General features: G+C 45.7%; 1 protein-coding gene across 1 annotated transcript in view; it reads right to left on the reverse strand.

Moving 5' to 3' along the window:
• Positions 1–13,025, reverse strand: part of MYO18B (myosin XVIIIB) — a 1,710,199-nt gene that overhangs the window by 282,545 nt on the left and 1,414,629 nt on the right. Inside the window, exon 40 of the mRNA XM_078665559.1 lies at positions 11,222–11,407. Within this exon, the coding sequence (XP_078521685.1) occupies positions 11,222–11,407 (186 nt within the window). The remainder of the gene's footprint in view (positions 1–11,221; positions 11,408–13,025) is intronic.

Below are 13,025 nucleotides of genomic sequence, written 5' to 3' on the forward strand. Positions count from 1 at the left end.
TACCAAGGCCTTTTATAGCTTGGAATGGCAATACCTTTTTACACTCCTCTCCTGCATCGGCTTGAACTCCTCTTTTAAAAAAGAAAAATGCTCTGCTATACTCTGCCCCAACGGCAAGATTGCGAATCAATGGATTAGTGTCCCCCCTATTACAGTGGCTCGCAGCATGAGACAAGCATGCCCGCTCTCCCCCTCCTCTTTGCTGAGGCTACAGAGACGCTGGCAGACAGACTATGCAGCATCACGCACAGCGTGGCCTCGCCTTTACTCATTGGGTGAGCCTGGTATCTATGTGCGCTGATATATGTCAAACACCCGACGATAAAACTGGACCCCCTCATTCACGAAATTATAAGGTTTGGAAGCCTGTTGGGCATAACAATCAACTGGGGAAAGTCCACTATCTTCCCACCACCAGCACGTTCCAGTCGGAATTTCCACAAAAATGGGCAGAGACTCCAGTAAAATATCTGGGAATCTGGCTAAGTCGGGACTTTGAAGTGCTGTGGTGTTACAATTATGGCAGGCTTATGGGGTGGCTGGAGAGCCGGCTGAACCCCAGGAAGTCACTCCTGTTGTCTCTGGTGGGCCGGATTGCTATTGTCAACATGGGGATACTCCCTACGTTTTTCTATGTTTTCGTTAACCTCCTGCTCCCTCTCACTGCGGCATTCAAGAGGAGGCTTCGCATAAACCTGATATCTTTCATATGAGCAGGGAAGCAACCTCGAGTTGCTTGGGAGACCCTAATGCTTCTGTTCGAACAAGGGGGCCTGGGTGCTCCTGACATGTATACTATAATTACGCACAGGCTCAGTTTGGGTTCTATTGGATATATCTGACCCAATTCATGGCGCACACTGCTGCAGAAAGTGATCAAGCAGACCTAATACCTAATTTCACTGGATAGACCACAGAGCCATCCGTGTGCTGAGGTCAACCTGGTTGGTTGCATGGTATGGGCATGGCAAGAACTTCGCCGCAGGGTACGATTGGACACGCTATTTGTACCCTCAATACCACTCACTAGACATCCAACTCTACCCTTTACTGCAGAGACGATGGTCTGCCTGCAATTGCGGAAGCTCTAGCTTCACACAATGGGGTGGGTGTTCCCAGACGGAGCCTTCAGTTCCATGGATACGGCGCTTGGGGCCGAACATACGAGACTGTTGGACAAATTGACATATTTCCAGCTAAGAGCAGCGATGCGGGCAATCTCTGACTCGTTCCCGGTGGCGCCATCAATGTTGCGGGTCTTGGAAGAGTTTTTGGTTAACCCCTCACCTCACAAACTCATTACCCGATTATACTCTGGTATGCAGCGTGAGTCACCGATAGGTATCCCCAGTACAGCGCAAATGGGAAAAGAGCCTGGGGTCCCCTTTTGAGGAGGGCACACAATCATATTGCTGTGGACAGGACAAGGAGCTGTCACCCAAATACAGACTAAGACTGATTAATTTTAAGTTTATTCACTGGCTGTATAGGACCCCTGCGTAGCTGCATAGAGCTGGTTTGAGTGTGGATGCATAATGTGTGCGATGCAGGATGCTGGAGGCTTCCCTTTTGCACTTGGCTTGGGAATGCCCAGATGTTGCGAGATATTGGGGGTGAATTTATTATGAGTTGGAGGCAATGATAGAATACAGATTTGAACACTCCCCGCTAACTACTCTACTTGGATACGTGCGCAGGGTGCCAGCAGAGAACAGGAAACTAGCAGCTATGCTTTTACTGTTGACAAAATGGTGGGGCTGCAGGGAAGTCCACGTGGAATGAGTGGCTCAACGATGAGGCATTCTGCCATATTCTGCTTTCCGAATTCTGGGAATTAATGCCTGCACCGGCGTGCCCTCAGAACATATGTGAACCACTGCAGAGCTACCTCGGTTCCCATCCTCTTGACCAAGCGGAGACCCAAGCTATGGATCAGTAGTCACTACATGAACACTGTGTGAATCATCTGTGAGTGCGATGAACGCACCGGCGTGACACACAATTTTCTTCCAGTGGCAGCCAGAGGGACCCCGCTTTCTCCACCCACCTCTTTTTCCTCTTTCATTTCCTTGTTGTTTTGCACTCTGGAATTTATATGGGGTGACAGTATGCTACATTGATATCAGGACATTGTATACTTTTTGGACTCTCAACATCAATATTATAATGCATGCATGGGGCGGGCCAACAACATGGCTGAGTAGGACGTGTGCCTGCGCAGCTCCGGCAACTCTCAGCGATCCGACAACTTTAATGCTGACCTGAAGTCCTGAAAACCTACGTTTTACCATCCGCAGGGGTCCCTGATCCCCCCTGATGACATTGAGTGTATTCTGAGAGCCGGGGTGTTCCTGTTTCCGAGGCGGCGAAGAAGAGCTTGGAGGCCTCGGAACACGATCCAAGATGGCGCCGCTGGGGCGCTGAGCCGGATCGCGGTGCGGCCGGAGATACCGCCGATTGCTGGGCACCTCAGACGTACAGCTCCGTCTCCCTCTGGCTCGGCTGAGATCACAGAGGTGGACCGGGTCTCCGGCGGGACACTGCATCGGTCCCGGGGAGCCGGAGAGTGGTCTGGAGGGGGAGAGGATGCCAGGTCTGGCCTACCGGCCCAGCGGAAGCCTGCTGCGCCTCAAGGTGAGGGCTGGCCTCGGGGAGAGCGGCGCTGACAGTGGAGGCTTTGGAGGACCCAGGGCCGCGGCTGGACACACAGTGAGGTGCCCGACCCGTCTACCCGCCGGGTGGGGGAGAGGGAGAAGCGGCCTGAGCCCTCCGAGAACACTGACACTAGAGGGTCTCCTGGAGCTGTGGCGAGAGTGCAGGAGTCCCAAAAAGTCAGAGAGACTAAACTGAGAGACCTCCACATCCAGTACATGCTCCTTTTTCCTGCAAAGCTGAAAGTGATATACAAGGAGAAATCATACTTTTTTCAAAACCCGGAGGAGGCATGGCAGTTGCTGGAGGAGCGCCCTCCGCTAACAAGACACACGTCTGGGGCTCAAAGGCACCTGCTATGGGGAGATCCATGGAAGGCCAGAGAGGATCGCCAAAACCACAGAGACTGAGGCAGAGACAAGGAAGCCAGAACCTGGCTGTGACCCCATATCCCAAATCCGGATCTGTACGGCGGAGGAGCCGGAGCACGGCCTCTCTCGACTCTAATCGGCCGACGGGCTCCAGGTTCCGCTGCCTTGCGGAAAAAGCACAGTCGGAAGGGGAGGGAGAACCTGGAGGTACCTACTCTGATGGAAAAGAATCGAAAGGGCAATCACTACATCCCCTGGTAGTAGCAATAAATGATATGGAACAGGAGACTACACAAGGGACGTGCGCTTCTCAGTGGGACCCCTGGACTCCAATTCGTGAAGATGGGACAGTAATGGCTGACCGAGTATTGACTATGTGGCCAAGGAGCACGCTAGTTGGACACCCCCTCCTGTTTGCTTTGTTCTTTTGGTCTAACTTTCTTTCTTGTTCTTACCTGCTCGTGCTTCTACCTTTACATGATCCTCTGTTAGAGGTTTAGAGCGGGTTTCTCATATTTTGGGAGTAAGATTGGGTGGGCGACAGACCTCCTACACCTGGAAAGCTTTATCTCTGTCTTTTGGATGGCGATGGGACTGGAGGGGAGAGGGAGGTGGGGAGGGGGCGTTATCGGGGTGGAACTACATTGCTTTCGGGGAAGGGAGGGGGAAGTTTTGGATGAGTGATGGGATTCACAGTTAACTTTTTAAAGCATGTCACAAATGGAACTGATCCATGAGCGAGTCAGGACCAATGTCCCCTGTGGGGTTGGGTAGCCCTGGAACGTCTGCGCAAGACAGTGGCAGTGTCCGAATCCTTACATGGAACGTGAATGGCCTGGGAAACAAGATAAAAAGGGGGTTGGTTATGGCCTATGTTAGAAGGGTGGCCCCAGACATAGTCCTGATGCAGGGTACCCACTTACACAGTACACGATGCGGGTTCCTGGCCAGAGGGTCGTACAAGGTTCTGGCCCATGCAGGGTACACGTCGGGCTCTAGAGGGGTTGCCATACTGATTAAGAAATCCACCTGTTTTGCAGTCACTTGAACATGGACGGACCCGCAAGGCACTTATGTGGGGACTACGGGAACATGGGGACGCCAGAAGATCACAATAATTTCTGTTTAACCACCACCAAAACTTCAGGCTAGAACCCTCGCTGGTTTAGCTGATATCCTTTTGAATACGCCAGACACACTACATGTGGTGAGAGGGGACTTCAATGATGTTATGTACGCTCCATTGGACAGGTCACGGGATCGGACTGATCCCCAACCACTGTCCCCCCTGGCAAAGTCCATTGACACGCTAGGATTGACGAACACCTGGAGATGTCTCCACCCGGACGCTAGAACTTACTCTTATTTTTCAGGGGCCCACTAGGTGTATTCCAGATTGGACTATGTCTTCCTTCCTAGCCATGCTCTTAGCACAGAGGATAAGGCAGAATATCAGGTGGGGGGAATCTCGGACCACTCGCCTATTCTGGTGACGTTAGGGAGGAGACACAGAACAGAGGGCAAGACCTGGCGACTGACAGCATGGGACCTCCAGAATAAGGACTTACTGCGGGGATTTAGGGCGGACGTGAAGGTGTACTTCACAGAAAACCTTGGATCGGTACAGTCAGGGGTGATACTATGGGAAGCTTTTAAGACGGTCATGCGTGATAGGGCTCAGAACAGAGTAGCAGGGGAAAAGAGGAGGAAGCAGGGCGAACTACATGACAGGGAAACTCGTATTTTGGAGCTAGAGCGGCGGCACGTGGAAGATCGTGCCGCGCAATCTCTTAGACTATTAGTGGATACAGAGCAACAATACAAGGCCCTGGTGACGGATGAAGCCAAAACACAGGCACAGGCGACTTTACATAGATTGTATGATGTGGGGGATAAGTCTGGGAAACTCTTGGCGTGGTTGAGTCGTAAAGAGCAGGATGCGAGATGGGTGGAACAAGTGTAAGATGGCCAGGGTCATATTAGGCGGACTGATGTCCAGATAGCGCAGGCATTCGCTGACTACTAAGAGGAGTTCTACAAGGCCAGAGACCTAGGCTTGACAGAGGATATAGGGCACTATTTAGACAGTATTGAGACCCCCATTTTAGCGGATGAAGATTAGGCGAGTCTGGAGGAAGAGATAACAGTCACAGAGGACAGGGAGGCCCTAGCTAGACTTCGCCCGGGGAAATCCCCTGGACCGAACGGGTTCCCCGCAGAAATCTTTTTTTTTTTTAAACGGCGGACCTACTTACTAATCACCTGCTGGCCTTGTTCTGGGGGTGGTTCAGGAAGGCACGCTGCCTCCGTATGGCCACAATTATACCAATCTATAAACAAGGTAAGTCACCGGAGGAGTGCGCGTCTTATCGCCCCATTTGTCTTCTAAACGTGGAGGTTAAACTCCTGGTGGCGATTCTGGCGCTGTGGCTGAGACGCATGATTCCAGATCTGGTCAACCTGAATCAGACCGGCTTCCTGCCAGATAGAGCAACCAGGTTAAATTTGAGGAGAACTCATAATTGGTTGATGGAAGTGTGTGACCGTCAGGAGTCCCATGTGTTCTTGTCTTTGGACGCCGAATAAGCGTTTGACGCAGTACACTGGTCATTCCTGGAGGGAGTATTGCTTAACTTTGGCTTTGGTCCTAAATTTAGGAGATGGGTAAGCCTCCTTTATACTGACCCGAGAGCGAAGGTAAAGGTCAATGGGGTGTTGTCAGCGGATTTTCCCATACGGAGAAGGACCGGACAGGGATGCCCTCTACCACCGCTATTGTTTGCCCTTACCATAGAAATAGTGGCGTGTGAGATAAGACTCGACAAAGGGATAAGAGGGTTTAAAACTGATCAGATCGATACGGTTGAGGCGAAAATATCGCTATACGCGGATGACATCCTCCTATATGTCACCCACCCAGAGGTCTCGATACCACGACTATTCACCCTGCTGGGCCGCTATGGCTCCCATTCAGGATACACAATAAATTGGCATAAGTCACTCCAGTACAGCACCAGGGGAGAGGAGGTATGGCCTACCCTGCCTGACGCGCTTCGGGTCACGGGCGAGGGGTTTACATATCTGGAGAAATACGTGACGAAGGATCGATCATTCTCGTATCAAAGAAATATCCATTGAGTGCTCACAAACTTCGCTAGTGACGGAACTAGATGGAAGACCCTCCCCCATACGATTCTAGGACGTGCAGCAATGTTCAAGATGATAACCCTGCCATGGTTCTTGTACGCCCTACAGAATTAGTATTTCCCACTTCCTTGACAGGTTTTTAAAGATATAAATGAAGAGCTCCGGTTGTTGCTTTGGCTGGGGAAACATCCCAGAATAGCCCAAGAGACATTGTAGAGGAACCAATATAATGGACGGATCTCCTTACCCAATCTTGAGGCGTGTTATTGGGCGGAGCATTTATCGCCAATAAATGACTGGCTCCATGCCCCGGCGGATCATCCCACATATAGATTGGAGAGAGGGACAATGGCGCAGCGTACCTGTCTGCATTACATATATGGAGGCAGGGGAAGGGAAAGACTACTCTCAGCAAAGCGTGTGACTTTGGAGACATGGGAGAGGGTGACTAAGAGGATTGACTGGGCATACAAACCGACGAAACAAACACCGGTATGGCACTGTACATGGTTAAAGGAATTGCATAAATTGAAGAGGTTTAAAAGGTGGGATGACATTGGTATCTCTGTTCTGGGAGATCTGCTGAAAAGGGGAGCTCTGAAGTCCTTCCAGGCATTGAGGGTGGAGTATGGATTGCATCATGCTCAGTACTTGAAATGCGTGCAAGTACATCATGCATGGATGGCAGAGATGGCGCTCACAGGTCCCCTGCTGGAGTATGCACCGCTTGAGGGCCGTCTGCTGCAGGAGCATGTTCCGACTAAACTAGTTTCCCTGACCTATAAAACGTTGATTAACAATATGCCTGACGGACTGGGGAATTTGAAAGGAACGTGGGAACTAAATCTGGGGGAGATGGACAAACTTCACTGGGAGACAGCCCTGATGCACCCCAGGGAAGTCGCGATAAAGTCTCGGCTTTGGCTCATACAACTTAAAATCCTCCATAGGGTTTATTACGATAGACACCGATTGCACCGGATGGGGTGGGCCAGTGATCCTAACTGTCTGCGCTATGGGTGTGTGAAGGGAAACTTTTATCATACCATCTGGGACTGCCGTGTAATCCAGGACTACTGGGCCAAGATATTAAGTGAATTAAGTGACATACTGGAAACGACCCTCCCGGTGGAGCCTAAACTGGTTCTGTTGGGTATAACAAATGAAGTGGATCTGAATTGCCCACTCTTGATTTTCCTTACACTGGCTTTGGTGGTAGCTAAGAGAGATGTGGCTAGAGCTTGGGGTGCTCCCATACCTCCTTGACTAGATGAATGGAGAAGAGACATGGATATTTACATAGCAGCGGAGAAGGTCACATACAAAGCTAGAGGTTGCCCCTGCAGGCTCCCAGAGTGAAGGACAGTAGGGGGGTGCACATGGGGGGTACCTGTGGTACCCCCCTTCATTTGCATTTACAAAGCGGCATGCACCGCGCGGTGCCTGCCGCTTTGTAAATGAAAATGCTGGAAAGCATTTTTAGCATTGTGGCGGGCACATCCTAATACCACCCCTGGGACCCCCGCCCTTATGGTGGGCGGTCCCAAACCCCGCTAGGATGACGGGCGGACAAAGTCCGCCCGTCATCCTAATGGACCCCTATATGTTTTTAAAGACTAGAAAGTGTTTATTCTTTAAAAGTTCATATCTTTAGTTCCCAATCTTGGATTTTTGTCATTTCCATGCCATTTAAGCATAACATTATCTCCTGTTTTCATAAACTGGTTGTAGATTTTGATTTTGTGCTGTGTCTTACTTATTAAAGGTTTTTAAATGCTTTAAATCCTGTCCTGTGTCATTTGCTCAACGGATGCCCTTCGTGCCTCCACCCACACCTAGGTCCATGACACCCTACTATCCTCAATAAAAAAAATATATATATGCTTTTAGTTGTTTGTAGTGGCTCTATGTGTAGTGTGCACTATGGCTTTGCATTCGAACAATAATTGATGATGATGACGGTTATTAATAGATGTTTCCAAGAAAATATATTCCTACAGCAACAGTTATTTGATGCAACCATCTTGTGAAAGTCAGACGAAAGTGTTCATTTGCTATTAAAAATAAATCAAAACAAACCCAGCTCTTCAAGGATGAGTCATGGTGCTTTAGAATTACTTGAGAATTACATTAGAGAAACCTTTGATGTACTTGCATAACAATATATTGTTTTATACCTTCTGAGAAACGTCTGTGCAGTTTCAGAATAATGAACAATCCCTTTGGGAGAGGCCTGGAGGGCCAAGCCCATGCTAGATTTTCAAGACATCCATAATGTTTATACATTTGCATAATATGATTCTAAGTGGAAATCATTTACATTGTCAATGGGCCAGTGAGAGGACTGTCTATGATAAGAACACGTTATTTGAAAAGGTTCACTATCAGGATTTTCCTAAATGTGTGGCAGTCTGTACCATTACAAGCCAATGCGAATTGTGAAATGTCAAGTGATACTACTTTCTAAATAACATCTGATGTAATAGATGCAGTGGCTTCTGACAATTTCTTTTTTTTTAGCAAAGAACGGACCTGGTTATATTATCTTCCCTATATTTGACTTCTGAAGTGCAGCATCTTTTTTAGTAATTCAGACAGCAGACTTGTGTAAACTGGGAATGTTGACTCACAATCAGAAGGTATCTCTCATATTAACTCTATGATCCACATTATTTTAAAAAGTGTGCGACTGCATCTATTGATATTTCCTCTGTTATTTACAGCAGGAGATTCTGAAATTAGGTTTCTAAAAGCACATTATAAAATATACACTGTTGTTTTAACTAAGCAGTACATGCTTTCTGTAGGCACAGGGTTCTAAAACAAAATTCAAGTATTTGACCTGTAAAACGTCAACAACATGGAGTGTCTGTGGATAATGAATAGTTAAACCCCACTGTCCTTTTCTACACTATGGAAACTCTGCAAAATAATGTTCTCAACTGGCCACATGAATGTTTTATCAATGAATGTTTTAACAATGTGCATCTTCACAAACTTCTCCTATTGATGCCAACTACTTGTAGCAGTTAGACTTCACTGTGGATTAGTGCTCTTTGTCTACACGAGCTGTGACATTAACCCATCTTAGAAAGTGGTTAAATAGGCATTACCAGCAACAGCAAATAGTTGAACATTGTCCATTTAGGACTTGATTACAAGTGGCATGCTGCACTGTGGCATCAATGGAAAGCCAGTGTTTGCACACGTGTCACAATTACTAGTGGGCTGGAGTTTTCCAACCCCTAGGAGTTTTCAGAAGTAAATATTGACAGATAAAGTCTGCTGATATTTACTTTGTGAAAAGGTCTGGTAATTAATGTGGCATGTAGATTTTGGTTCGGAAAGCAGCAACATCCACCTTTAATTCCCCACCGCAAAATCCAAAACTTTATTATAGGTCCTATTTAACACACCATATATTAAATTCCTTATTTTGGGGTATCAGTATTTAATGAGTGTGATAAATAGAACGTATTACTCTCAGTGACTAGTCATCGGGCCTTTGTTTTGTCTCAGGATTTCACTCTGCTTTGTAGGACTCTGTTTTTGGGCTAACTGGTGTAATATAGCTAATTAACAGACAGAAACGGTATGGATCTGGAATAATGAGTAAAGATTATTGAGAGGCTAAACTATTGATACCTAAGTATGTAAAGAATGTATATACCTAACTCCGCATTCATGTAGCTTGATAGTATAAATATCTTCAATATACGTAAATATGAAGTTAGCAATAATAAATCTATACTAACAATATGCATTTGCCTACTCGATATTTTGGTCACAACATAGTGGCCACTCAAGTTTCAAGTTCAAGTTTAATGTTTATTGCTTGATTAATTAAAATCATCACAATCCCCCCCCTACATAAAATAAGTGAGATTCATATACTCAAACAGCGAGAAATATCATTATGCAAGTGCTCATTTTACATCCGTACTCTATCTCCCATACATTTTAAGTGTATAAAATTCTGTTATTATAAAATCATTCTAAAACTATGTTTAGATCAGATTACAACCAAAAAGTTAAAATTATATACCAACCGAATTAAAATTATGGGGATATGTTACATGCAATTATGGTTAAAGATCATCAGCTTGCAATAGACAGCTGTTGACTAATCTCATAAACTTAACTCCTCGGCAAGACAAGATACATGACGAGCCCTCCAGCCAGCTTATCACTGCTTGTCTGCTAGAGCGAATGTTCAGATTGATAAAGATCGCCTTTAGGTATTGTCTCCTTTGGGTCAACATGGCTGGACAGGCGCACAACAAATGGGCCAAGGTTTCCTTTTGGAATCCACATAAGCGACAACGTTCTGAATCAAAACCTGTCACCCAAGAGGGGGATAAATCCTTAGAGACATACACCCCCATTCTGAACTTTAGAAAGCACATCTTTAAATAGGAACTAAAATGGGCAGAAAGTAGGCTTGTGGCTTTAGAGACCTGTATGAATTCATGACTGTCAATCCGTGCCGTCTCTTTGTGAGCGCAAATTTATCTTCCAATAAAGATTTCTTTTTGCTTGCGACATTCATAGTTTTATTAAAGGACACTCGATCCATCTTGTTGTCCCAAGCTGGTTGGAGTTCCAAAGTGGCCAAAGATGAGCTCAAATAACTCCCCCAAGAATTTGGGGTACCTTGCTCATTCTGTGACCTAGTGGCCACTCGATATCCCGAATTACTACCAACAGAAAGCGGGTGTGAAGCCAGTTTTTCATTAGGATGTCATCATTGCCCAGCTTGACTGGGCAGCACAACCTCTCAGAGAAAAGTCTCTTTTTCTAAAAGAGGGATTTGCAGCTGCTGTTAAGAATTCTTGGAGACCCTGCAAAGAAAATATTCTGCAAAACAGCGATGGAGATGTACTGGGAGCATCCCACATATCTGAAGGATCGGACCATGATCCTCACCTGACCTTTGCGTAATCTCCATTTGGATAATTTTCCAGATCTATATTCTGGCTCATGATAATGTATTAAAGAAAGTATTATAACGGCATACACATTGAAGGATACGCATCATGTTCACTTCTTACCAGTTCCACTCTTCTGCGGCATGTTTCTATTTCTCTTTGGAATAATTCATTCATATCATTTTTCATCTCTTCCATCCGCATCTGGTAGTACTTGGCATTTTCTCTTTCTCGTGCTTCTGATTCTGCAGCTTTTTCCAGCTCCTCTCCCATCTTCATCACATTGTCTCTCAAACGCAAAATCAGAATCTGGTGAGGTCAAGGAGAGGACATGAAATATGTGCCAATTCAAAATATATAGCTAGAGAATACTGACCAGGATTGATGTGGTTTGTTATGGTATTTCATTAAAGGGATTCAAGACATAAACAGATTACAAACTCCAAAACAGTGCTGGCTGCACTTGATTTCTAAAAGTGCTTTAGCATTGGGTAGGTCTTATATAAGTTATGTTATGAGTGAGAGGATACACATTCTGCCATGATATTGATTGCCCCTTCAGGTGACCACATGTGAGCCTCTCCTACTGGAGTCCTCACACATGGCTTATCAAATCTCACAAATCCGCTTACTGCTATCTTAAATCCAAACTCATATAAATAAAATGGAGGTAAAGCCAAAGAGCATCCCTATATGAAACAGTGGTCTAAAACCAATTTCTGAAATTTTGATAGTAGGTATCAATATGTTGTAAAGCCGTACTTTGGTCACCGTTCCCATACAAGGAGCCACATGGTGGTCAGGAGGCATTCAACTGTTGATTCTAGACCTCCGTGTTCTATAATCTGGGATGGCGAGGCAAAACAATTGGTTCAGCATGGTAAGTTAAATGTACTTGATTAAAGGAAACAAAGCAAGTCCCACAAAGTACCTAGGCACTAATACCCTGCTTCTGCTCTTGTAACAAACAACAATCCATGTATAGGGACACCTGGAAGTTATTGTTATACCATGCCACAATCGCTGGGATTGTAAATTGACTCAAAAGCTGTCAGACCATTCCATCCAAGTTACCTTGAATCCAACCTTGCTCATCAGATCAGGGCAGGTTTTAGTGCAAGAGGCACCCGGTGTGAGAATCTTTTTTGGCACCCCCCAAAGATCTCCTTTGCCATGTATTTCCTCTCCACCACCAACAGTGCCCCTAATTTCTCCATAACCCCCTCTAGCATAAGAATTATTTTGTTTTCTAGCGCTACTCATACCAGTGTAGGGTGTCGGAGCACTTCACTTTAAACACATTACACAGAGACAATGATTCATACGTGTGTATATCTGTCTATAGAAAATGTGACATAAAACAATGAGGAATAAAAGGTGTGGGAATCACATGTCAAACATGCATGTAGGCAGTATATTTTAAGACTATTTGGTCTGGAGAAACAGAAATTCAGTATTTAAAATGTATCACAATGGTTGGGATTGGCTTTACTAATAAGAATGTATTTCTACCCATACAAACTGTTTTTTTGCCACTATTAGGATAATGAAAGAATGGGGAAAATCATACTGTTCTAACCTACACCGTGCAGTTTGTCCATGCAGTTTGTATGATGTTTATAGGTCACTGTATTAGAATAGGATTGTAGCCTATGAACTGCAAGTAACAAAAGGTGTTCTGTGATCAAAGCAGTAACCCACTGACCTATTGACAGAAAATACAGTTATGCAATCTATATGGTACACGTTATTTGCAGCAGCCATTTTAACCCTCTATGATACTGTATGATGAGTCAAAACTGCCACTTGAAAATACTCGATCTCTCTGCAGCAGGAACATGAATCACCAGATTTTAATTTAACATTATTGTCACCTGAAAACTGCTGGACAGAAGTAACTCTGCAGCAGGTGATTTTAAAAACAAAA

This window comes from Lissotriton helveticus, chromosome 11 (genome assembly GCF_964261635.1).
Source record: "Lissotriton helveticus chromosome 11, aLisHel1.1, whole genome shotgun sequence".
Taxonomy (NCBI): Eukaryota; Metazoa; Chordata; class Amphibia; order Caudata; family Salamandridae; genus Lissotriton; species Lissotriton helveticus.